The sequence below is a fragment of the Ipomoea triloba genome, chromosome 4 (genome assembly GCF_003576645.1).
Source record: "Ipomoea triloba cultivar NCNSP0323 chromosome 4, ASM357664v1".
Lineage (NCBI taxonomy): Eukaryota > Viridiplantae > Streptophyta > Magnoliopsida > Solanales > Convolvulaceae > Ipomoea > Ipomoea triloba.
In genome coordinates, this window is record NC_044919.1 from 14,303,669 (window position 1) to 14,330,776 (window position 27,108).

A 27,108-nucleotide genomic window follows, 5' to 3' on the forward strand; every position below is an offset into this window, starting at 1 on the left:
GCATCGGAAACTGCACTCCTCTGGAAGCAGAAGCTTGGGCACTTCTCAAAGGAGTTCAACTGGCAGCTCACTTGGGACTCAACAGAGTCATCTTTGAGAGTGACTCCACCGAAATTGTGAACTATTTTACTAGGATCAGACCTCCAACAATAACAGCGCATAATATTCTAGAGGCTTGTAAAAGAGAATTGCGCTCTATTGAGGTGTGGCAGATTGCACAGATTGTACGCGAGCAGAATCAAGTTGCTGATTGTTTAGCCAAGATGGCTAGAGGCCTCCACAGAGGTTTGCACATCCTGGAAAACCCACCTGATAGGATCCTAGGCCTCCTAGAGGATGACCGTCTTGGCCTTCCAGTTTGGCGTGACTACTGTAATGTCTAACTCTTCATGCATTGTTTGGGTATCTCCCTCCAAGTAAATAAATATATTAATTGTCTAATCAATAAATAAATTAAAATTAATCTAATAAACTAGACTTCGAATGATAAGCCATCTTCCAAACACTCCAATTGTTTTTTTCCCAGTAACCTTCCGCGTCTTACAGTCTTACTTCCTTTGCAATTAAGGAAAAGCGTCCCATATAAAAATAAAAACAGTAAAAATAAGGAGAAAAAAAAAACATTTTTCCTCAAATTACACGCAGGATTTCTTCGTATCGCCTTCCTTTGCTTGTCACTGATAACTCCCCTGTTCATCACCACCACCACCACCACCTGATCATGGCGGCACCGTCCTCGTCGGCGTCGGTGAACATCATGCTAGCAGTTTACGAGAAGAAGACTGTGACGGTTGACCTTTACCGCCCCCTTCGCAACTACATCGTGATCAATTACTCCGAGCGCGAGGCTCAGAACCTCGATGATGACCTCGAAACCCTTAAGCAGCTACGTTCTGAAATCGAGCGTGGCTCCTCCGACTCTCTACCCGCCCGCCGCGATCTGCTTCAGAATTACTTTAAAGCCCTATGCGCTGTTGAGTCCCGCTTCCCTATCTCCCCCGATAAGGATCATATCAATTCGGTTACCTTTACCTGGTATGATGCCTTCAAGACCAGGCAGAAAGCTGCTCAGCAGAACATCCATTTAGGTAAAATTTTCAATTTCATTTTGGTAGCACTCCGAGATAAAATATTCGAATTTTGTTAAATTAGGCCAATTTGGTTTTCATATTGCTTATGGTGAAATCAATTACTATAATTTTGTTTTATTGACAAAAATCTATCCTTGTCAATAGAAAAAGCGGCAGTTCTATTTAATTTGGGGGCCTCTCACAGTCAAATAGCACTGAGTTTTGATCGGTCATCGGTTGATGGGCGGAGGCAGGCCTCACACTCATTCATTGCAGCAGCTGGGGCATTTGCTTTCTTGAGAGATAATGTGGCAATGAAGGCATCTATGGGGAGCTCTACCACCGTGGATGTGTCGGTGGAGTGTGCCGGGATGCTAGAAAGACTGATGCTTGCTCAGGCCCAGGAATGTGTATTTGAGAATACTATTGCCAAAGGAAGCAGTCCTGGCGTCTGTTCGAAAATTTCAAGACAGGTTTGTATTCAGGAGTGCATTTTTCCTTTTGTTGCTGACAGGTCTTTCCAGTAATTCTGAACCATTTTGAATGTCATTGTTCTCTGATTTATACTTTTAATGTGCTTGATTTGCATGACCTCCTGTACCTTTTGTTTGGATACCTAGAGCTGCAATGGTTTAACCATAAAGTATACATGATTACAGGTTGGGATCTTTTATGAGGAAGCTTTGGCAGCTTTAAATGTTGCACCTCTTAACCAGCACTTTGAGAAATCATGGCTGGCTCATGTTCAGCTTAAGGCAGCTTTGTTTTATGCTGAGGCTTGCTATAGGTATGGTTTAGAGCTCCACGAGAAAGAAGAGATAGCTGAGGAGATTGCCAGGTTGAAGAGTGGGATCAATGCCTTGTCTGAGGCAAAAAGGACAGCACCAAGAGGAGCAGCACAGCAGTTATTAGATGCAATCAATAAATTAGAAGTCAGCCTAAATCAAAACTTGGATAGAGCTATGAAGGAGAACGATAGAGTCTATCTTATGAGGGTTCCTCCCGCCAGTTCATTATCTCCTCTTCCTGCATTTTCAATGGTCAAGCCTTTGTCCATGAATGAGGTGCTGGATGCAAGCAAGGGGAAGATGTTTGCAAGTCTTGTTCCTGATAACAGTGCAAAATCTCTTTCTAGATATACAGAAATGGTTGATGATGTAATCAGGACTCAAGCTGAGAAACTTCAGCAGGGTAGTGAACTAGCTCGCGTGAGGCTCAAGGAAATGGACTTGCCTGATTCAATTCTTGCCTTGGAGGGAAATATCACTCTGCCTACCGCACTGAAAGAAGAAGTAGAGGCAGTACAAATTTGTGGTGGCCCAGCTGGTTTGGAAGCTGAGCTACAGCAACTCAAAGATCTAAGTAGGGTAAACCAAGAGCTGTTGGTGCAAACTGAGGAGCTTTTGCAAAAAGAGGCAACAGAAGATGCACAATTTAGGAGCCAATTTGGAACGCGATGGACTAGGCCTCAATCTAGTACTCTAACAAAGAACCTGCAGGATAGGTTAAACCGGTATGCGGCAAATTTGAAGCAAGCTGCAGAAAGTGATGCCAGAATTGAGCGATCTGTAAGGGATCATGCAGCACTCATGTCAATCCTTGATCGCCGTCCAGTATGTATATGCACAACCATTCTATTCTGTTTTTCATCTCATTGAATTTGAGATTAAGTTCCTAAATAGCAATACAGATTGGTGCTCATTTGTGTTCCTAGATCCAGTTGCTAAGAAGACACATTGAATTAGACAAAACAGATTAAATTTAGAAACTACATTAAATAGAAGATTCTGAGAAATCTATGAAAAATCTTGAACATGATATATAGTATTATTGAATTGAGAACACTGTTACTAAACCTTGCGAACACCTTTTACTTGATTTGCACTTATTTGTTTACAGCAAGTTTGCCTGTCATTTGTATGTGCATTATAAGCTTTCACTTCTAATTTTTTTTTTCAATGCATCTGTATTATGTGGCAATTGTCATGAGTATTGTGTTTCTGTAGCTAGCTATGTTTTTAACTTGGACCAAATAGTGACCTGCTTGGGGTCGAGTTATAATCTGACTGATCAAACCAGCATGATATATTGATATCATCATGAGGATTACGTTTGTCCAACCACCCTTGACCTCTTCTTCATTTTTAAAAGCAAAACCTGATCCACTTGCTGAGTGGCTTACTTGTGCATTTCAGGCTTTGCACACACAAGTTCAACTCAAAAAGGAAGGCAGCAAACACTTTTATATTTTATCACAAACCAAAATAATGAGTATTATTTATTTAAAAAAAAAAAAAAACTACCTTGGTCCAAAAATGTATCCAGATCATGGATTCACCAGCTTTGGCTGGATATGACTGGTTTTTTCCAGTTCAAAAAAATTGTGTAGTTTATTAAAACAAAATTTTCAACCCTGGTCCAAAACCATATCTGAATCATGCATTCACCATCTTTGGCTGGGTTTGACTGGTTTTTTCAATTCAAAAACTTAGTAGTTTATTACTAATTCAGAGAAGATCTGGATCTGTTTCTGGTGAGATCTGCAAGTGTGGTCTCTTTCTCATGGAGCTAGCAAACACAATTCTTACCTGTGCATTTTGCTCTTTGGTAGATTGAATCTGCACTTCCATCCCTGGCAAGACCAATAATGTCTCTGGATGCCAATGAAGATGCTATTGTGGGAGTGCTGAAGCAGAGCTTGGTAATTTACTTTACTACCTCCAGAACTTGCTTTACTGATTGATCTAAATTAGTTGGGTTATAGAATTCTGTTTCTTGTCATAAAGTTTTCTGAGTTTGTCTTGCTATAATGGGCAATGCAAAATTGTAGTGTAACTCTGTAAGTTTCTTGTCAAAAAAGATATGCTTTCTATACTTTCTAGATGTCATGCTAACTATTAGTGTTACTGATAAAATTACTTTTTTAAAAATATTTTTTGTTGGGAGTAATTTTGTGTGATGAAGACACTCTAAACTTGCTTTAAAAATTTTGCTTGCATTTGCAGAGGCAATTAGAGAGTCTTGGTGCTCAAAGAGCAGGTCTTGAAGACATGCTGAAAGAGATGAAGAGGAAGGTAAGATCAAAATACGGAGTTTTTATCAAGGCTAGCTTAGTTATTGCATGGCTTTGGTCAAGAAAATTAAGCAATATCATTAACTGATTTGTTACTGAATCCAAAACCTCAACTTTGATCTGATTGGTGCAGGCATGGTCTTTTATGCTGTCTACTATAGAATCTCGTAAATAATTCCTAGATTGGAAGCAACGGTTAACCTGTTAATATCACACACATCTTGTTAACTTCACTTATTTCATATATTCTTATGTTGTGCACTCTGATACATAATTTATTAATTTTAGCAGTCAGAAAATATTTATCAATTAAATTAATTATGTTAATTTGGGTGATCTTCATGATCACAAAGAGACATGGAAAACAGTGCTCTATGGGACAAGGGATCTATATCTGGATCCAAAAGAAACTATGTGTAAATGTGAGACTGCTTCTCTACTGGCAACATTGTCTCGACTTAAACCATTAAAAACTAGAAATTCTGCTAACTTGCTTTTTATAGTGTTTCTAGTTCAACCATTTATTAAATTAAGGGCTTGTTGGATGTGGACAATGAGGCAATCCTCATTTTCTTAAGCATTTATATGGAGTAATTGACTTGTTTGCATGTCTGTTCATTCTCAGGTTCTTGCTTTTTGCTAAGATAGATATTTTTCTAGTCTTGATTCTTTTTAATTTATTTTTCAGGATGATATCTTGCCTAAGCTGATGACATCTACTGGCTCTCATGAGGATCTTTTTAGAAAGGAGATTGGGAAGTATGATAATATTTGTGAAGAAATTGCAAAAAATCTTCAGGCTCAAGAACAACTATTGATGCAAATTCAGGTCTTCTTTTAAACCATTAAGGTGGCTATTCTTTTTTAAAGTTTAATACAGTACATGACTCCTTTTTTTTCCCATTCAGGCTCAAAATGATGATTTTGCTGCAATTTTCAATCTTGAAGATTATAAAGGTATGGAGTTAAGTTGTGCACTTCAACCATGGAAGCTACTTAACTAAATTACAACTTCCAAGTTTGTTCTAGTTTAATGCCTTATTAACTAATTACACTTATGCCTTCTAAGGGTTCTGACAACACCAGAAGCCTACTTAGAGTATAAAGAGCTTTTAAACCTTTACTACCAAATGGATTGAGTACTTGGCTACAGTAGAAGTGCCTGTCTAATATGAATGCCTCGATGTCCTTTTGAGAAAATAAAATATGAGGATGAATTGACAGTTAATTTGTATTAATTATTTACGTGTTTTTGAAAATTTTCTTGTGCATTATCATCTGTAATAGTAAAGAGAAGCTAAATCTGATGTTTTCCGAACCTGAGGTGTTGAAGAGTTTTTGTGACTAACAGATCTGTTCATGAAAATTTATGGATTTACCTAGTTGGTGAACAAGTTCGTACAGCTTTTTGATTTTTCTTTTAACAGCTATGTACCATAACATTAGTAAGCAGCTGTGTTACATTTTATTGTTTAATTTTTCATGATTTTGTTACTCATCGGATTAGAGATGTTTGTTATCCCATTGTTAATAATTTCATCTATGCCCACATTTTGAACTTAGTGATAACCTAATCAATAAAATTAGGCAGATGAGTCCACATAGCTGAGAGCTTTTTCTATTAGTAGCAATGTACTTTGGGCCATAATGTGCTTGCTACTCTAATGATGAATCTAGTAAGCAGTTCTGTAACATATTCATTGTTTCAGTTTTTAAGTTTCTGTTACTCATAATGATGGAAGATATCTTTTACCCCATTGTTAATAATTTTGGCTGTGCCCATATTCCATAACCTGGTTAAAGGTGACTTGATTGGTAATATGACTTATTTTTCTATCTATCATTTACATGTCAATTCTTTTCCTTGTTAGCTATAATTAATCTTTGTATCATCATATGCCAATTCCTTTCTTTTTATTCTCACTTTCCTAATGCAAACCTGTTGTTTCCAACCTCTATAATTCATGAAAATTGCCCCCTTTTCCTCTAAATTCTACAGCATCCCGGGAGAAAATGTACAAGCAGATTGAAGCTGCCATAGCGAAATATCGAGAAATCAAGGATAATATCAATGAAGGATTGAAGTTCTACGTTACTCTTCAGGTATCAGTTTGTTTTTTTACTGTTCATTTAGACTTCTTGTCTGGCCAAGTGTTGTTTAGGGGATCTTTATTTTTTTGCTCAGAAGTCATCTTCATCCTGTAACACCTGTAAGTCCTATACTACTATGCCTCTAAATGGACATTATTTATACCCAGTGAAATGGTACACGAGTGGGTTTAAAAGATACGCAAAGCCAAGCTATTAGGTTTGGGATATTGAGATACAGATATGTTCTTAGATATGTGTGATCTAAATGACCTGCAGAATAGAGTGGAATTAAGGGGTTGGAATGTAGACAAATAATAGGGGCAATAATGTTTTTGGGCAACAGCTGGATTTAAACCCTCTAGTTGCAAATTTTTCGAGTCAGTCACTACAGTTCTGTCTTCACTAGATATGTGAAATTGAAATTGTATTGTTAACTTGAAGTCTTAAACCAACATGATAAAGTTGGTTTGTCCTTTTTCTCTTGGATTTATTATTAACCTTTTATTAAGCTGTCTGCCGAGCTGGTGCTATTGGAGCAGCAGTTCAATGAAAATTTTGAAGTACTTGGTTCTTTCCTGACAATCTTAAAAAAACTCTCCAATTACAAACTCCATGGACTTCTCTGTTTCATTCAATTCATGTGATGCTCTCACAACTGTCTTGGACGGACATGTTTCATTATTTATTTATATTCCCAATTGTGTGTGCTTGAGTTTATCTGCCACTCAACTCATTACCCCAAAAAGGGGAAAATCTACATTTTAAATTTCACAGTTTGTCTTCCTCTTGCAAGGACATACTATATTCTTTTTATTTTGTTTTGTTGAACAGGATGCTATCACAAATATAAAGCAGCAGTGCAGTGATTTTGTGATGACCAGAAATATTCAATGCCGGGAAATGGTTGATGATGTTCAAAGGCAAATTTCGGGCCTGAGTTTTAAGGATAATAAAAACTCAGGTAGCTATAATTACCCTCCTGGTGGGCAACATCATACACCAAGATCAACTTCTCAACCAACCGACCCTGCAAACTCCACCAATGCTGTTCGACTCCAAACTCCTGCTTACCAGCCTCCTCAGCAGCCAACTGTCCCCGGTTACGTTCAAAACCCTCCCCCTTACGGTGCTCCTCAACAGCCACCTCCTTATCATCTGCAAGCTTCTGGTCCCCCGTACCCACCTCCCCAACAACAACAACAGCAGCCTCAACCTAGCCACGATTATGGTCAGCCTGCTTATCCCGGGTGGCGTGGCCCGTATTATAATGCCCCTCAGCAGCAGCAGCAGCCCGGATCTATGCCTCCACCTCCATACACCATTCCTTCTCAATACCCACCGCCTAGCCAGAGTGGCTACTATAGACAACAGTGACACTTCCCTTTTCTAGATTAACGAGGTAAACCTCACTCCTGACTGTGTGAGTAGTGAGTAAACCCTCGCCCTGTGACACTTCCCTTTTCTAGTTTTGCCATTGTGGCTACTATATACACTATATAGTTCTCGGAATATCAGTTGGGTGAAGATTAGACTTATTCGAGATTTGAGAATAGTAGCTGTCCATTGATTTGCATAATGTTGTGTGTAAATGAGTATTACATAGATGATGCTTGAAGTACACCTGTGTATAGGGTTTTCTGCATTATTGATTCATTACGTTCTTTAAAAACCAATCTGCATTTCTTAATACAGTTCTAAGTTCCTAAATTGTTACACTTGAGCGAATTTTGTATGGTTATTTTGTGATATTGAATTGAGTTCTTTTGTGTATGAGTATTTATATATAAGTAATGCTTAAATTTATTAAATGCTTGATGTAGTATGTATTATGAATATAATACATGATTGGAATAAATCATGGAGGGTATGTACATGCTCATACATCATAATGAATAGGTAGATGTCGTTACATATTTTTGTTGATTAATTTTAAAAATATGATGGTGATGATGAAGAATAATTTACTCCGGACATCATAAATTTTATTTTATATTAAACTAATTAAATTCGAACTAATAAAGCTTTAAATTTTGAGAAATCAAATTATTTTAATCTAAACAAAATTATTTTAGTGTAATATAATATTTGGTGTAACGGGTTGGAGATTAATAAAACTCCATTTGATTATAAAAAAGAAGGATGCCTAGTCGAGTTTCATGACTCCACTACATTTCATTATAAAAAGAAAAAGAAAAACTTAACACACTGTATTTTCATTACAACACAATTAAAGTATTATTTTGATTTAACTACAATTTTATTTGACATTATGCATTCAATATGCGAAACATGTTATTGAACTTTATTTTATACACGCTGTAGTTTTATTATAACATCATTAAAATATAATTCTAATTCAATTACGATTTTATTGGACAATATACACTCAAATATGTGAAATATGTTATTCAATTTCATTACAACATAACTAAAATATCATTTTGATATAACTACAATTTTATTTGACAATATATACTCAATATGTGAGACATGTTATTCAGTTTCAATTTATACATACTGTAATTTCATTACAACAAACTAATGTATTATTTTAATTCAACTACAATACAGTTTCATTTGACAATATACATTCAACATATGAAACATGTTATTCAATTTCATTTTAGATACTCTATAATTTTATTACAACACAACTAAAGTATCATTTTGATATAACTACAATTTCATTTGACAATATACACTCAAAATGTGAGACCTATTATTCAGTTTTATTTTATACACACGGTAGTTTCATTATAATCAACTAAAGAATCATTTTAATTCAAGTACAATTTCATTTGACAAATGAGAATGTATACTCAATATATGAGACATGTTACTCAATTTCATTTTAGATAACTATAGTTTCATTACAACACAACAAAAGTATCATTCTGATTCAAGTGTAGTTTCATTTGACAATATACATTTAATATGTGAGACATGTTATTAAATTTCACTTTAGATACACGGTAATTTTATTTTGTTCTAAGCACATCATAAATACAGAGATTAGTAACAACCGTCAATTAAAAAACAACTTTGAGATTTGATTACCCCATCAATTAAAAATCCCATTCCTTAATTTAAAAAGGTATCATTCAATCTTATTAGTAATATGATTTTTAAGTTTGAATTAGTGCTTTTAGATTTTTGTGTGTTCATATTTCTACTTGTCATTATATTATGATCAATTGTTTTGATTATTTGTTTTTGTATTTTTAAAGCCTTTATTCGCATTATAAGGTAATACATAACCAAACATCAATATTAGTAATCATTACAATTTCACCATACTACCCAAACATGCAAAATACTATCACCAAAACCCATGCCATAACTAAATATTTGATTCTCATTCCGATTCTGATTCTTATGTGCGAACCAAACAAACTACATTTTGTTCACGTGTGGCGTAATACCGAACATGTACATCTTCAATTGCCTTGGCAAGCCCTTCTCTGCGTTTGAAATCGCTTCCGAAATTGATAAGCTTCTCCTCTTTACTAAAGTTTAAAGTAATACGTACAGTGAAATGATATTAAAATTATGTTTTCTGTTGTAAAATAATTATTATAACTATGATAATATGAAGAAATGAAAATGAAGAACAGAAATTTGGAATGGAGGATGAAGCACTGCATTGATGATTTTCTCTGCTCAAGCTTACAGGGAGTGAAGGGGGTATTTATAATACCCGGAAATGAATAAATAAATATAAGGTGTACAGGAATGATTCACATGTGTTGCTTAGCTCTGCTGGCTTTGTCAAAAGCCTAGAGTCTCTTGCCGCCCTATGGTCACGGGATCGATTCCCCCTAAACCATAGCTTTTGTCTTCATCTGGGACTAGCTTCATCTAGCTTTCCAGGAAACATATAAGAATTAAATGTTCTCCCTTTAATCATCAATGGTAGCAGTAGCAAAGTGGATTAAGCCTTGAGTTTTAAGCAAGAGGTCTAAGGTTCGAATCATAGCTTGGACATCCACCATTTTGTTTTGTTTCATAACATTTTCATCTTTATTGTCTTTGTCTTCTTACATCCTTGAGTCAAAAGTCTTTTATCATTTTTGTCAAAAATCCAATGATTCACTTGAGTAATTAAACTTCTTCATCGGGAGTTCGGGACAGATAAATAAATGTGAGGCATCTGCTTTTGAAATCAGTGTTTATTTAAGATGGTAGATGACGTGAACAGAAGGAGGTGGAAAATGGAGATGCGGGGTATCGATCCCCGTACCTCTCGCATGCTAAGCGAGCGCTCTACCATCTGAGCTACATCCCCTTTGAGATATTAAGTTATTCTTCTTATATAAAGTACGTAATCTCAACAATAATAATATTCAAGTTTTAATCAGTTAACTATTGTAATATTTTTAATTTTAATTCTTTATTTCTCAAGATATATTGCCTTGGAGATTACAAGCTTAGCAGAGTATATATCTCTTTTGCAAATTTGTTAATTTCATATTCCCTCCATCTCATTTTATGTTTGGTTTGGTTAAAAAAGTTTGACTGAAGTTATTTTTAATTTAATTTTTATAATATTAAATTTAGTATTACTATACAAAATTTATATATATAAAAGTTACACTAAAAGTACAATTAAGCACAAAAAAAAATTATAAATAAAAAATATTTTAAAAAATAAACAAAGAATAAAAAATTGAGTTGACCAATGAAAAATAAATAGAACAAATAATGTGAAACGGAGAAGTAATATAGAAATAACTCTATTTTGTTCAAAGATAAACCTCTACATTTCGAGATACTCTCTCTGTCCCATTTTAGCTGTCTTACTTTCCTTTTTAGTTTGTTCCAAAATGTTGTCCTCTTTCCAAAATTGAACATCACTATCATTCTACTTTTTCCAATTTATCCTTATAACTTTTGCCTTCTTTATTGCTTTTATTTCCAAAGGTGAAAAAATTGAGGACATAATTGAAAAACACATCATATTTATTTTAATTTCTTAAAAATCGTGCAAAAAGCAAATGAGACATCCAATTCGGGACGGAGGGAGTAACATCCTTCAATCTCTATAAAGAATTGAGTCTCCATGGCTACTAAAAACCTTCATCAATGGATTGCCAAAACCTTTATGAAATCCAAAGTTCCATGCTTTGACTAATATATGGAAACAGGATTAAGACTATTTGAACATATAATATACAAATATAAATATACAATCCAACTATCAATTTAAAATCAAAATAACTAGCTTTCAATTAAGGTGTACAAAAACACAGAAATATGCTTAAACAAGCACGGAATGAAGGGAAATTACATGAATTAACTTAATTACAAAAACACGAAATGATATTCCAAAAAAAAAAAAAAAACACCAAACCAGTTATCTAGGTACTTTCATATGCCAATTGTATCACAACCCTATTCATTCACATATTCATCTAAACCCAAAAAAGAATCACAAGTATGTTTAATATATATACAAAGCGAAGGTGTGCATCTCCAGTCTTTACTCTTCAGTAGGGCTTGTATTGCAAATAGAAAGATGATCGAACAGCGTGTTGGTGAGACAAAGCTTTTCCATTCACAAGCACTTGCTCTGAGAAATCCGCACGCACCGACTTGAATTGGTAATGCTGCACAAGAAGTATGAAAAGGAAGCGAGGGTGAAGAATTGAAATGGTCATTTCGTAATCTCCATCATCTCCTACCGATGCCAATTCTAATGCCATCGTAAATCTTCAGATAAAATGCATGATATTGATACCTTACCTTTCCTTTCCACGAAAAGTCAACATGATGGTAGTAGGGTTGCAACAGTGTGACCACATCTCCTTCTTTGATCTGCTTGCCACACAAGTAATAGTTAGCGGTTAACATTATAATAACACATTCCGAGAAAAGCACACTAAACATGAAATAGGAGCACCACAAATGTAAAATGCAAAACACTTATCATAGCCTTTCAAATGCTTGAATTGATATTCTATCCAGACTACATAGATTTTCATGTTCAAATCAGAGTGTGTAGCAAAGTTCACTCAGAGAGCAAACAAAACTATATAAGACAGTGTAATAAGGTCATTAAAAAAGCTATGGTCAGTTTACGATTTTGCAAACCAAAGAGATGATGTTTTAGAATATCTGGATTTGAAAAGAGAACAGTAATCCTACACACTGTTTTAAAAAACAAAACAAAAACAAAAAAAGCCATGATGATCTACAGACCATCAGAGAGCTGCGAAGAGTGGGGACCTTTGCTTTCTTGCATTAGGTGCCAGCCCCTCTCCTCTCTTTTTTCTCTCTTGGTGAAAGAGAGCAGTCATGAAAGATTTGGTCCACAGAAATCAGAAGCCCTAGAGAGTAGATATTTGCTGAAAGCAGCGGCACTTAACCAATACCTCTTTTCAGTTGATAAATGGGCGTGCTTGAACTATGCAAATATGTTTTCAAGGAAAGTCCAAATTCAAAATTAGGTTTGAAGAGAACTTGGGTGCTAATTTGAAAATATTAGTCTTTCTTCTGGAAGGCTGGCAATTCAGGAATTTTAACTTTCCCTGTCGTATACCAAAGAAAAGGCGCTAGCTCGAGTGCTCCACAATGTTTGATGCTTTTTTTTTTCCTTAAATTCCATACTAATTTACTTTAGGTGATCTCAAAGTACAAGTTCAAAGAAGATGGTAAGAAAGAATTAACCATTTATATATTCTTTTCATTCAGTAACCCCCCTCTACAATAGAAATAGATGAAAAAAAGGAGGAAGTGGAAGCATGAGGATAAGAGAAATATCACGTGGCATAGGGCCAAATTTAAGATGGAAACTTACAGCCTCATTTTGTACTCCATAGACAGATAGAACATAGCATGCTTGAGCAGAATCACATAGAACATAATAGCTGCAAAATATTGGTAAATTAGGCATGAATAAATATATACATTTTCATGTCCATGCATTGACTCTTGTAAGGAAGGTAAAAAAAAAATAAATAAATAAATAAATAAAAAAATAAAAAGAAAGGGCCATATAAGATTAACATGAGAGATTTGCAGCACATTTGTTGATAACCATAAACAATGCAGAAAAGCAATTTTATAATTGGTGCAATAGCTTGTCTTGAGCAGAACTTACAGTGGAGTTGGAGTCCCATGTTTAACGAAGAACATGACTTTCCCGATCAATACAACCCCTTTATTAAGACCTTCTGAGAGAAAATCTATGGTTGCCCTTCTGTAAGAAGGATTCACTAGAAGGGAAAATAGTAGCCTTTCTTTAGATTAGGGATAACAGGTTTCCTTCAGTGATCAATCCAAATTTTGCTATTAATAAATAATTTGAAATAACAAGGCTTACCATTAATGCTATTGAGTGATGATGTCAGGGAAGAAAGCCGCTTGGACTTGTTCTGTCCCTGGTAAAACCAAATAATATTAGAAGACTGTACCCCTGAGAAGTTTTTGTGCAACAAATGCTTTAGAGGAGATCAGAACCAATCCACTATGTATAAGCTCACCTATCACTTTAAATGCCCATTTATATCTTTCTTGTTTACCATGGAAATTCAAGAAAGAAAATTAAAAATGGCAGTAAATATACTCCAGTTATTATGCACAGCTAGTGGATAACTTTAGTTTTTAACAGAGGCAGCAATTTTAACATTTCATAATTCTGTAGACTTTATAATAATGGGTTTTGATTTTAGACTGGTATGTTCCTAGCTATTTTTTAGATTATCATAAAAGAACCAGCTTTAGAGTTTCCTCATGTTCAGAACTATCAATTTTCTTTTTCAGTGAAATCACAGATCAGCATCAATGATTCAAGGCAGATGTATGTGTGCCACAATTAAGTATACCATTTCAACGCTTAAGAAAATCAATAATATTATCAAATATATCTTGTGTCCTCTTGTATACATATTTGTAAACTTGGCATTGAAATTGTTTGTTGCAACGGCTGAAATGCCATTTTCTTCTACGCATTTTATCAAGAATAGATTGCATATTAAATTAGAGACCACAGAGGAATGATTTCCTCCTTGTAACTTATATTGTGAATTTGTGAAATATGTTTTTGACAACATTAGCAACAAAGCTATAATGCAGTGTCAAATTATGAAAAAATGTTTCCTGTATTTTTAAGACTTGTGTCTTATAGAAACAAATCCCGTTTCATTCTTTTTCTAATTTATTTAATATTTTGTATAAATTGTGTTTGAGTGTGCATGTCTATGCACAATATGCAATCACGTCTGCAATGTCCAAGTGGTGATTTTAAGATTTTGACTCCACTAAATCAAAACCTTGTAGTTGCTACTTTAAAGCATTAAATTAATATTCAGATGGCCATTCCGACTCCCAATCAATTTTCACATGTGATAGAAGACCTAACACTTCACATATCAGGATGAACTCCTACAAATAACCAGTTGGTAGCTAGAGATAATAAAGCTATTTCCTTACCATCTTAAGACACTAAACTATTGTCCAATTACTATTTTTATAAAGAATGAGCAAGGAATTATCTCTGAAACACTCATGATCCTTATGATTACTAAAACTAATTCTGAAATATTACTTTCTATCATCCTAAAAATACGTATAGATAATTGCAATGTAATATGGACAAATATGTAATGTGTTCACGGCTATGATAAACTTACCCTTAGCAAACTATCCAATTTTTCAAGAAGGTAAACCACCTTTTGGACCTCCTCTGTTGCATTAAGACCAGGATCCTTCAGTGCAGCAGCTTCAAATCCAGTAAGGGCCCGCTCATAATTCTCAAGATATTTGTTTACCTGATTTAGTTCTTAGTAAACATCAATCTTTTAGGTTATGCAAAAGAAAATAGAGAAAATGGAAAGACTAAGCACCATAAAAGGATATATCTGGATGATCAATTATCACCAAATATGCAATGAACACAGGCAGATCAGAAATCTGAGAGTATCTTCCTCATTATACTACAGTAAGGTGTGACAATATAACAAGCTTTGAAGTTTTCATGAGTGTGAAATCAGAAAAATCTGTGTTTCTTACTTGCATTTTCTACAATGGCATGCTGCCATATATATACATGTTGGAAACCTCTACACTATTGATGTCATTTCATCTTTCTATGCTACACTATTGAAGACATTTCATCTTTCTATACTACTGATGCCATTTCATCTTTCTATGCTACACTATTGAAGCCATTTCATCTTTCAAGGCATAATATAATAATTCTCAACACCCCCCCTCAAGCTGGAGCGTGAATATCAAAAGCTCCAAGCTTGTTACACAAATATTCAACTCTAGGACCTCTTAAAGCTTTGGTGAAGATGTCAGCCAACTGATCATTTGTACCTACAAATGAGGTAACAATTTCCCCGGATGCAATCTTTTCACGAACAAAATGACAATCAATCTCAATGTGTTTTGTTCTCTCATGAAAGACAGGATTAGATGCAATATGCAAAGCTGCTTGATTGTCACACATCAGTTTAATCGGCCCTTTCATGTAGAATTTTAATTCAGATAGGAGATGCTTTAACCAGATTAGTTCACATGTTCCCAAGGCTATTGACCGATATTCTGCCTCTGCACTAGATCGAGCCACCACATTTTGCTTCTTACTTTTCCAAGATATTAGGTTGCCTCCAAGAAAAACACAGTATCCTGATGTTGATTTTCTATCCCAAGGGCATCCAGCCCAATCTGCATCAGTATAACCAATAATCTCTGTATTTCCATGATCCTTGTATAACACTCCGGTCCCGGGAGACTTCTTGATGTATCGTAGAATCCTTATGACAGCATCCCAATGGCTGTCACATGGAGAGGCCAAAAACTGACTCACAATACTCACTGCAAAAGAAATGTCAGGACGGGTGACGGTTAAGTACAACAGTTTTCCAACCAACCTTCGATATCTTCCTGGATCTGAAAAGAGTTTCCCTTGTTCTGGTACAAGCTTAATATTAGGATCCATGGGAGTATCAATTGGTCTACAATCAAGCATACCTGTTTCCTCTAATATGTCTAAAGCATATTTTCGTTGAGATATACAAATCCCTTGCTTTGACTGGGCAACTTCTATCCCTAAGAAGTATTTTAATTTTCCAAGATCTTTTGTTTCAAAGTGTTTGAAAAGATGTTGCTTTAACTGGACCATTCCTTCCGCATCATTTCCTGTGATAACAATATCATCAACATAAACAACAAGATAAATACTTTTACCTTGTTGATGCCGATAGAACACAGAATGATCCACTTTGCTCCGAATTAACCCAAAATCTTGTAGAACTGTGCTAAAGCGTCCAAACCAGGCACGTGGAGACTGTTTCAATCCATAAAGAGAGCGTTTTAGTTTGCAAACCAGGTTAGTCTCCCCCCCTTGAGCAACAAATCCAGGAGGTTGCTCCATATACACTTCCTCTTTGAGATCCCCATGTAAGAATGCATTCTTGATGTCTAACTGGTATAGAGGCCAATGATGTATAGCAGCAATAGAGAGAAAGATCCTGATGGAAGAGATCTTGGCCACAGGTGAGAATGTATCGGTGTAATCAACGCCAAATACTTGAGTGTACCCCTTGGCTACGAGTCGAGCCTTGAGTCTGTCTACCTGTCCATCTGGTCCAACTTTGACGTTATAGACCCATCGACAACCAACAACTGTTTTGCCAGGAGGTAATGGAACCAAGTCCCAAGTTCCCGAGGAATGTAAAGCAGCCATTTCATCTACCATAGCTTGTTGCCAACCAGGATGAGAAAGAGCCTCTTTAACCGATTTAGGAACATAAATAGATGATAAACTAGAGATGAAGGCATTATAAACAGGGGAAAAACGGTGATAAGAGACAAAATTATATATAGGATAGGGATTGCGAGTAGACCTGTTACCTACCCGACTAGCAATGGGAGTACTGGAAACTGGAGCAGGAACCGCATCCAAGGGAAGAGACAGCTCAGGAGATGAATCAGCAGGTTCAATGTTTGCAGTAGTAGTGGTTGGTGGCAATGTTGACCGACGATGATAGGTGAACTGGAATGGAGAAACAGTGTGTGTTTGTGATGGATTGGGAGGTAGGACACTAGGAGGTAGTGGCATTTCTATCCCGCCTTCAAACGAGGGAACTGGTAGGACATCAGGAAAAGGATCCACAACCCCTGTAGAGTCAGATGAAAAGAATGGAGTGTTTTCAAAGAAGGTAACATTTGGTGATACATAGAACCGCCGTGTGTCAGGGCAATAACATCTGAAACCTTTTTGAACCCTAGAGTACCCCACAAAAATACATTTCAAAGACTTGGGTGCGATCTTATCACGACTAGGAGTAATATCATGAACAAAACAAGTACAACCAAAAACCTTAAGTGGAAGTTTGTGTAATGGCTCTTGAGGAAACAGTAGGTTGTAAGGTATTTTGCCGTGTAAAACAGATGATGGCATACGGTTAATAAGATAACATGAATGAAGGATAGCATCACCCCAGAAACAAGAAGGGACCTTATAGTGAAGAAGCATAGTCCTAGCAGTTTCCACTAGATGTCTATTCTTCCGTTCAGACACACCATTTTGTTGTGGGGTGTTCGGACAAGAAGACTCATGGAGAATACCCTCCGATTCAAGAAGGGTAGTCAAAGGAGTATTGAAATATTCCTTGGCATTATCACTCCGAAGAATTTTAATAGACACTCCAAACTGATTTTTAATTTCATTATGAAACTTTTGAAAGATGTGAAACAGTTCAGAACGTCGTTGCATTAGGAAAACCCAAGTACAACGAGAAAAGTCATCAATAAAAGTAACAAAATACCTAAAACCTAACACAGATGCGACACGACTAGGACCCCAAATATCACTGTGAACTAAAGAGAAAGGAGATGAAGATACTTTATTGACCCGTTCAGGAAATGAGGTTCTGGAATGTTTTCCATACTGACAAGATTCACACTCTAGTGAAGACAACTTTGAGAGATTTGGTTCAAGTTGTTGCAGTTTCTTCAAACTCGGATGACCTAGACGACAATGAGTAAGGGAAGGAGAAATAGTAGCACTACAGACAGCGGAAGCAGGAGTAGATAAGCGGTATAGTCCTTTTGATTCATACCCCGAGCCGTCTTCCCCGAACGACGGTCCTGTATAATAACAGAATCAGAAGAAAATGTAACTAGGCAATCCAGAGAGTGAGTAAGTTGACGAATGGAAATCAAGTTAAAAGGACATGTAGGTATGTACAGAACTGATGATAAAGGTAAATTAGGAAGAGGCCTTGCTTTACCAACACCATGAGCAGTACATATGGATCCATTACCAAATACAATTGATGGAAGAGACTTAGAATCTGTGAAGTGAGTCAATAAAGAAGAATTACCACAGATATGTTCAGAAGCACCTGAATCAAGGACCCATGATCCAAGAGAGCTAGATTGAGAAACCAGGGCAGTGTGAGTCTCTTTGGTGTGAGCTACAGGAGTGACAACAGCAGCTTGGGCACTAGCTTTAAATCGGGCAAACTCTTCATATTCTGTAAGAGAGATAGTTTTAGAACCTGAATCCTGTTTGAGCTCAGCCACATTTGTAGGGGCAAGCACCGGTCTCCCATGCAGCTTCCAGCATCGATCCCGTGTGTGTCCAGATCGATTGCAGTAATCGCAATATCTAGTGTTTTTCTGCCCACTACGGTCTTTATTTCGGTTGCCCAAATGGTTACCTCGACCTCCTTGGATCACAAGAGCAGATTGGTCTGTGGTGGGTGCAGAAGTCTCACCAGGAAAGGAAGTCACTTGAAGAAGGCGTTTGAACAATTCTTGGATCCCTGGTACAACATTATCTCCAAGAATCTGGTTTCGAGTATTCTCAAACTCAGGGCCTAATTTAGATAAAACAAAGACAACAAAAAATTTTTCACGTTGGGCAATCTGTTCCGCAGGTGTCCCTCCAGTTGGTAATAGCTTATTAAACTCAGTTAATAAACTTTGAGTTTTCCCAAGAAAGGCTTCCATACTCATACAATCCTTCTTTAAGTTAACCAAATTATTAACAACTGTGTAACATTGAGAAACATCATTAGTGTATAAGGACTTGGCTTGATTCCATACCTCAACACATGATTTAAAAACTCTGAACAGTTGAATTAACTCAGGTGAAAGGGATTGCCACAAGAGACTACAAAGTTGGGCATCCACTCTTTTCCAAATTGCCTTCTCATTTTCTGGAACCTTTTCTTCCCCCTTTTCCAAATGGTCACTAACACCTTGGCCCATAAACCACATTTCAACAGCATCGGACCACGAATGGTAGTTTTGTGACCCACATAATTTTTCAGAGGTAATAACTGGATTTCCAGATAAATTTGGCACAAACACTGAGCTAGAAATAACATTCTCAACACTGTCAGAAGTTTCCTTAATACCAGTTGAAGACATGGTTGACAAAAAGGAATATTAGCAGGTGAGTGAGAGAGTACCGTTGACCGGAATATTTTACCGGAACAGTGCCTTTGACCGGAACAGTACCGTTGACCAGTGTTGACCGGCGTTGACCAGCGTTGACCGGCGACGGCGAAGGATCTGGAAAAAACACTGCTAGATACGTCTCCTCGAAACGAACCCAATGGAGAAAACGGCACCTTGATCGGAGATCGGAGGAGAAAGATATGACCGGAAAACAGTCGTTGTTTTTACGCCACTGCCGGAAAATATTTGGAAAAAGAAAAACCAGAAGAAAAACAGCCTAGGAAAGAGGCTCTGATACCATGTGAAATCAGAAAAATCTGTGTTTCTTACTTGCATTTTCTACAATGGCATGCTGCCATATATATACATGTTGGAAACCTCTACACTATTGATGTCATTTCATCTTTCTATGCTACACTATTGAAGACATTTCATCTTTCTATACTACTGATGCCATTTCATCTTTCTATGCTACACTATTGAAGCCATTTCATCTTTCAAGGCATAATATAATAATTCTCAACAATGAGAAAACAAGATGAGTGAAGAATGAGGCTTACAGTAGCACAGTTGAAATATAGGTCTGGACTGCACTTCATTCTTTCATCTCTCTCCTGTACAACGTAATTTTTTTCTTTAAAAAATATTATGGATATACATCTAGGCAAGAAATAGAAATAAGTTTTTAAAAATTAAAAACTTAAAAGACCACTTTAAAGAATTAGGGGCAATAACTTGAGAGAACATATAGGGATTTTGTCATTAACAATATATTAGGTAACTGACAACTGAAACTTTATTGAATGCATACATACAGCATTTTGGTATGCTTTCAATGATTGTAGAAGTTTTCCATGCTCCCAAGCTCCAGTAACAAAAAATGATGTGTGATAGGCATTACCTAGGTTATCTGTAATGAAGATACAAAATTCACTACGGATCTCTAATTTGAATATATCAGGACAATAATAATAGTGAAAATAATTGGAGATTAAAGTCAAGTATTGTAATTAAAAGACCAAGAGATAATAATATAAATAATATAAACTTCAACTCCTCAACTAAGAAGAAAACCAAAGAAGCAGCATACATAAATCAAGTGTTTTAGTCTTTTAAGCATAGAGACATAATGCTAAGTCCCTGTTTTTCTTACTTTTCAATCAGTTGCCATCATCTCTTACTCTATTCTCACAGCATCTATGTACATATATAGAAATGCAGTTAAGCACACCCAACAATAAGATGTCAAGTCAAATGTCAACTGCTACAGACAAAAATGAATTTACTAGAGCTTTGCAAGTATTTAGGACAGATATCAAGTGCAGCCTATCAAGGCACAGGAGCTAAGTTCCACTCACATGCATTCGTTAAGTTTACTTATCACCCCCAAAAAAAAAACCTTGTCCCTTAAGTTAGCTTTGAGTTAAAGACCTACACCAGGAATATCCATCCTTGACATCTACAGTGATAGCTTCCTTTGCATGCTTTATGCTCTCTTCAACAATTTCTGCCTGATCTTCAGCACCTGCAAAGAGGTGAAAAGATCGTTTAAATAGAGCAAGTTAATAAGTTAAGCCCAGAATGGAACCCAAAATAATGGGGTGAATGGAACAACAAGAAGATGAGTTATAATGAAGCTTTACACAATACTATGCCCCATAATCTGTTTCAGAAGAAGAAACAAGTAACAAGCAAACAGCCTTCTTGCTAGCATTACTAGAACCAATGGTTTCAACTAAATAACATATTACGATGTGCTTCAGGAATAAAATTATGAATTTCTATTTTTTAAAGAAAAATTAAGGGGTAGGCTGCATAGATAAACAGGATGACAAGTGTAAATGCTCTACAAGCAAAATCAAGCATACTACTCTCAACCGTTTTAGACCTTTTGAAGTGGGTTATGGTTTCCATAGTCACTACAGACTGCAATATAATTGGGAATCATTCGGAATAAGGACTATTTCTTTTTTAAATCTCAAACTTTTCACACTGATTGACTCATTTACTACCACAGCACTAATCCCAGAAAAAGTAGTACTCACAGGAAATCTCATTAATAATAAAAGACTTGGAGGATAGATGGTTAAAATTTTTATTACACACTTTACAGGGTAATAACTAATAAAAGTATAAAGATATCCAAAAATTATCTTAAGAAAAAGTGAAAAAGAAAAGATTATGCTCTAGATGATCATGATACAGTAGCAATCATATAAAGAAAAATCACCTTGAGCCATTTTTCTTTCAAGCATTGACAGTTGACAAAGTATTTCTTTGTTGGGTCCCTGAGCATGAAATTCATAAGATATCTATCAGCGTTAGGAAATATTACTCAACTACAGAATTAAGTCACCCACTACACCACTTCTGAACTAAAGAAATCACAGAACCAATAAAAAGACCTTGCTCAAACCAAACATGAAACAATTCTTGGCTGAAGCTAAATCCCCTTTCTTCCATATGCAGTTACCCAAGCATAGCCAAGCACCTGCAAGAGAAGGGTTCAACTTTACCTGGAAAACAAAGCATATACCCAAAAAATAAAACAGAGTTAAAATATAAAAACACCAAATTTGAACCCAATACAGAAAATTAACAAGATATCAATCTCACTTACAGCTTTTGAGAGGTGATCCTCTGCTTCCTTCTTATAATCAGGAAACACATCCAATATTTTCCCCCTCAAGTACTCGTATGTAGCTCGCTGCATTGATAATTTCCTTCTCTCTGCAAAATTCAATAACAGTACAAAATTAGCCATCCGCATCCCTTTCCATTCTACTTTTATCTAGGAGAGCAGTAGTGATGCTCCTACACCGGCCTGAGAATTTGGGCTAAACTTGGTTCGTATCAACTAGGGTTCTCACCAATTGAGCAAACAAAGTAACCCCTCAACCCGATACACACAAAATACATCCTTCCTAAATTTGGGACTGTTCCATTTACATTTCTGACTCTGGTATTTTCAAGTTAAATGCATTTTCAAGAATTTAAGCAGCAATGCAACATGTGTTACAAAAACAAAATCAAGAAAGATACAAATAGAGGGTTTACCAGGAGGAATTGCATCGAGCAGTTGGAGGGCAAGATCGGATTTGCTCTGCAAAAGAGAGGTTTTTTCATCTGGGTTAACTGGGAAAAATGTCTCGCGAATGCTATAGAGCTCATCTGCAGCTAGTGCTACTTCCGCGAATAAATCTTTTTCGCCATTTTCTCTGATTACAGTGCTCATCTTTGCGGGTTATGCAGAGTTGAACTGAGGACTGAAGAGCCAGGCTACAGAGCCAAAATTAGTGTAGACTCGACTTCTTCAACTTTAGCGAGCCTGTCTGACAACTTAACAAGGAAGTTGTTTTGAGAACCTACAAATTAGCCCCTCTATTTCTACGGAAGTATATCATAGACCCTTACAAGTTACAAGTTACAACCCCAAAAAGAAATTACTAGAAAAATGATTATATTTTTTGGTTGGTAAAAAAATAAATTACAAAGAATATTCATTTTATTGTTTAAATGTTTAGTTAGATGATGAATAGTAAATAATGAGTATAAAGATAAATATGTCCTACACAATGATAATGATAATTATAATAAAAATATTACAGAGTAGTATTTTTTTAATTAAAATATTACAGAGTATAATTTATAAATTAACTTATTATAATTATTTATTTTATTACAATTTGTACATATTTGGTCTACGGTAATATACCCTTACAGCCCCCCTTCCCTTGTTTCTTTCTATTTGAATAGTGATATTCTCATATGCCACTATTATATTATCAATAATATAACGACAAGACATAAATTTGCTCTACATTTGCGAGATGATACCCATTAACAACATTTCCAATCGGTTTGCTACTTTGCTAGCACCTTTGCAATGACTTAATAAAGAACATTGCATAATGAAATGCGACACAAATCTTTCATGGTTTCTAGCTTGTCATTTTTGGTATTATCACAATATTTGTGCAATTTAATCCACTCAGCAATCTTCCTTATGCAAAAATGAAATAAAATAAAATAAAAAATACCTACACAGTATCACAACATCCACCCTCACTATGTCCCAATAATTCAAATAAAAGCTCGGGCTCATGCTATCCGAATCGAGAGACTTATTTGGGTACACCGTACACGTTATTAACTGTTCTTTTCGCCCTCCTCTTTATTTATAGGTCTTGAAAAAGATTGTGAGTCTTGAATTCACAAACTTAAAGATGTCTACTTAATTTTAATCAAATTAAAACTTAAGCAAAAGAATAAATAAACCTGAAACTACGACAACCAGGATTGTTAACGCAGTTTGGAGCAATACTCCTACATCTGCGGGGCCACTCACGAAAACCCAATCCACTAAGAAAAACAAAGAGTTACAAGAAATAAAGATACCAACACCATTCAACAATGGACTACGTTGAGTACAAAATTATTTCTTCAAAACTACGCTTGTGGATGAATTCGTGCAAGCCGATCACCAAGTCTTCATAAGCTTCATGAATAATCTGACCAGTATTCGCAACCTTCAACTTTAATGTTGTAGAACAAACGAGATAGCCATAATATGATTCCTTCTTAAATTGAGATGTAATAAAATAATATAGCTAGTAGATTTGATCAAATCACTCTCATAATTCCTTCGTAATTTGTGAAGATCAAATGAATAATAATTCCTCCTTTTATACACAATACCCAATTTGAACTTCTGGCTGCTATTTTCCAAAGGTTAGTTTCCCAACAAAAGCTCATCACCATATAATTAAATCTTCCCCATAATAATCGCACAAGCAACGAATAATTCTGATGAAGATCTGTACCAGGTCCTGAGGCAGCTCCAGAAGCAGGTCCAGGCAGTTTAGAAATTACTTTAAAAAACTTTAAACTTATCCTAATGTGTGTCAAATAATTTGGCCAATAAACTAACATGTACCAATTGAACATTTGAACATTTATAACATTTAATCATGTATCAATTGGACATTTACAAACTCCCCCTTTGGCAATTATTTGACATCATAAACAAGAATTACAATGAAAGAAACTATTTAAACTGTCTGGACTTTCCATAGAGAAGCTTCAAAGACATCCAATCAGACTATAATGCACTGGTCAGAGATTGCCACGATATCTCAAACAAAACCATCATATAAGATATACTTTCAAAAACTCATCAACTACTGTTTAAGAGCTTGTTTCAAAAACATCAAGAATAGCTCCAACTTGAAAGACATAAAGTACTGATCAAGAGTGGCATAAAAATAATAAAGCATAAAAATACCATAATGAGGCCATAATCAAAAAATACCAAAAGGAGAATACCATAAGAAAATACCAAAAAGAGAATACCATATGAGTGCTCCCCCTCAACTAAATATCTCCCCCTTGAGGTCAAATTAAGTGCCAAAGGAGTAGAGAGAATAATCTGAAGCACCAGAACCAGTAACATCTTCGGAGTCAAAACCAGACAATGATATCTTCAGATAGGCTTCCATAAATAAACCGATTACAACAGATTTCAAAAGCGGCTGGCTCCCCCTCAGATTTATTACTCCCCCTTTTTGTCAAATAGATTGACAAAGTTGATCATCAGTGTCATGAGGCATGGGCTGATGGAGTGCTCATAAGATCTGTATAAGGAATCCCATTTCGTATCATAATAATCTCCATATAGATTAACCATTCCCATCCATCAGCAAAATCACCATCAATTAGTAAGATAATCCATATAAGATAATAATCCAAAAGATATGAGGATCCAAAAATAATATGATAATCCAAATAATGTAATAATGCAAATGATAGTCCGAATAAGATAATCCAAATAAGCAGCCCCCCCTTAATTTGTACTTCGTGACGGTGTCATCATCATAATAAGACAAATTTTAGTGCTAGTTTCCTTGAAACTGTAACAGAAACCTGCAAAAGTAAAATAGAGACGAGAAACCCAGACCTAGAAAACAAAACAGCAAAAAAGCACTTATAGCCACAATTGCAGATATTGTCAAAAGAGTCAAACAAAGTGCATAAAACAATAAACACATTCAAATAAAGCAAATTTAGGCCCAGATTCATAACGGATAGCACAGAAAGCACACGCACAAAGTCACATACGGTCATGACCGGACCAAATTGATAACACAAAGTCACAAAACACATAACAAGAATAGCAAAATCAGATTGGATATCAATTAAGAAAAACACATAGATCAACTCTGGCACAGATACAAGCATATCAAGCAAAACACGTTCAGAAACAGATAAAGTAGACATAGGTCCAGAGAATAAAACAATAAATAATGGAGATACGCACATAAAGAAAATTCAACTTATGCACATTAAAAAAACATAACGAAAGCATAAATAGATAGTAAAACCATGGGATTCCAAGACACAGGTATTAAGGCAATACCAACAAAAGAATAAGAATAAGAAGGTACCAACACTCCCGAAGAGGTTTTCCTTTCAGCTTTTCATAATGCACTGAGTCCGAAAAAACTTAGAGTTTCCACATCTGAACAAAGTTCTTGATCTGGAAAAGAGAGCAACTCTTATTAGGCAAAAAATAGCTTATTGAATTATAAAATACCTGGTTTTATTTCGACGATGATTTTTCAATGTAGATTTTCCAATCCAATCTCTTCATCTTCCACTAGTTCCCAAGAACCATTTTTTCCTTTTGCTGCATGTGGTATAAACTAAGATATAAAATCTGCTTTCCTGACCCAAACTTGTTTTACAAATGGTGCAATGCGCTTGTGAGTGTATTTCTCGGCTCTTTGATCCTTGTAAAAGTAGTAACACTCTGGTCTGGTGTGTCCTCCAATCCTGCAATAATGACAAACAGGGTTATAAGGTTTATAGGCACGTTTATATTTCATTACCATATCATGACGGTGCCTCGCTGAACTCATTTGCCTTGCTATACTGGTTTCTGGAATATCTTCTGGACCTGGTCCAGTTGCTTTGACAAATATAGTTTTACCATTGTGTTTGTCCCCTGTGAAACCGAGACCAAACTTTGTAGTTGATTGCCGGCCTGTGTCCAGAATTTCATCAAGGGTTGATGTAGTATCCATCATCTGGATCTGTTTCTTGAGTGTAGTCAGTTCCTGCGTTAGTTTGACCACTTCCTGTTTCAGCTTATTAGCTTCTTGTGCAGAAGCAGCTTCGAGTAAGAGATCTCTTTCAGATATTTGATTTTTGTACACTTTGTTGGCGTTTTCTAATATCCCTACCTGACTACACAAAGAACGATTAGCTTTAAGCAAACATTCCCACTTGGGATATAATTTTTTATACTCTACTTCATAAGAAAAAGGAGGAATATCAAGATCTTCTGTAGAGTTGTAGTCACAGCCTTCTGAATCAGCTATATCTTCATCTTCAACTTCTGGATCAGCTTCAATCTTGGCTGTGAACGCTACAAAGTTTCCGGTTATATCTTCTGGATCA

At 35.8% G+C, this 27,108-nt stretch overlaps 2 protein-coding genes and 1 non-coding gene across 3 annotated transcripts; 1 reads left to right on the top strand and 2 right to left on the bottom strand.

Annotated features, from left to right (window-relative positions):
• The first annotated feature begins 567 nt into the window (after window positions 1-567).
• Window positions 568-8,004, top strand: LOC116016221 (vacuolar-sorting protein BRO1-like). Its single transcript, XM_031256379.1, has 9 exons — window positions 568-1,088; window positions 1,236-1,543; window positions 1,730-2,683; window positions 3,682-3,771; window positions 4,076-4,144; window positions 4,832-4,972; window positions 5,052-5,100; window positions 6,143-6,246; window positions 7,066-8,004. The coding sequence occupies exons 1-9, from the start codon at window positions 722-724 to the stop codon at window positions 7,606-7,608; spliced, it is 2,625 nt and encodes an 874-aa protein (XP_031112239.1). The 5' UTR covers window positions 568-721; the 3' UTR covers window positions 7,609-8,004.
• A 2,442-nt stretch (window positions 8,005-10,446) lies between these two features.
• TRNAA-AGC lies at window positions 10,447-10,519 on the bottom strand. The gene has a single exon. It is a non-coding gene; the product is annotated as a tRNA-Ala (tRNA).
• Window positions 10,520-11,435: 916 nt separating this feature from the next.
• On the bottom strand, window positions 11,436-22,979 carry LOC116016722 (tetratricopeptide repeat protein 5-like). Its single transcript, XM_031257098.1, has 13 exons — window positions 22,708-22,979; window positions 22,271-22,380; window positions 22,056-22,166; window positions 21,881-21,938; window positions 21,086-21,175; window positions 20,466-20,560; window positions 20,211-20,264; window positions 14,865-15,002; window positions 13,556-13,613; window positions 13,334-13,448; window positions 13,031-13,100; window positions 11,977-12,048; window positions 11,436-11,840 (listed from the first exon to the last, which is right to left on the bottom strand). Exons 1-13 carry the CDS (start codon window positions 22,883-22,885, stop codon window positions 11,721-11,723), a joined length of 1,269 nt encoding a protein of 422 aa, XP_031112958.1. The 5' UTR covers window positions 22,886-22,979; the 3' UTR covers window positions 11,436-11,720.
• Between the last annotated feature and the right edge of the window lie 4,129 nt (window positions 22,980-27,108).

Excerpts from the sequence above, each read along its gene's own strand:
- LOC116016722 (XM_031257098.1), bottom strand. The coding sequence starts at position 22,885 with ATGAGCACTGTAATCAGAGAAAATGGCGAAAAAGATTTATTCGCGGAA. Across the intron at positions 13,614-14,864 it reads AATTGGATAGTTTGCTAAGG|GGACAGAACAAGTCCAAGCG; the intron begins GTAAGTTTATCA and ends TGGTTTTACCAG. Across the intron at positions 12,049-13,030 it reads ATGGAGTACAAAATGAGGCT|ATCAAAGAAGGAGATGTGGT; the intron begins GTAAGTTTCCAT and ends TGTGGCAAGCAG.
- LOC116016221 (XM_031256379.1), top strand. The coding sequence starts at position 722 with ATGGCGGCACCGTCCTCGTCGGCGTCGGTGAACATCATGCTAGCAGTT. Across the intron at positions 1,089-1,235 it reads TCAGCAGAACATCCATTTAG|AAAAAGCGGCAGTTCTATTT; the intron begins GTAAAATTTTCA and ends CCTTGTCAATAG. Across the intron at positions 4,973-5,051 it reads AACTATTGATGCAAATTCAG|GCTCAAAATGATGATTTTGC; the intron begins GTCTTCTTTTAA and ends TTTCCCATTCAG.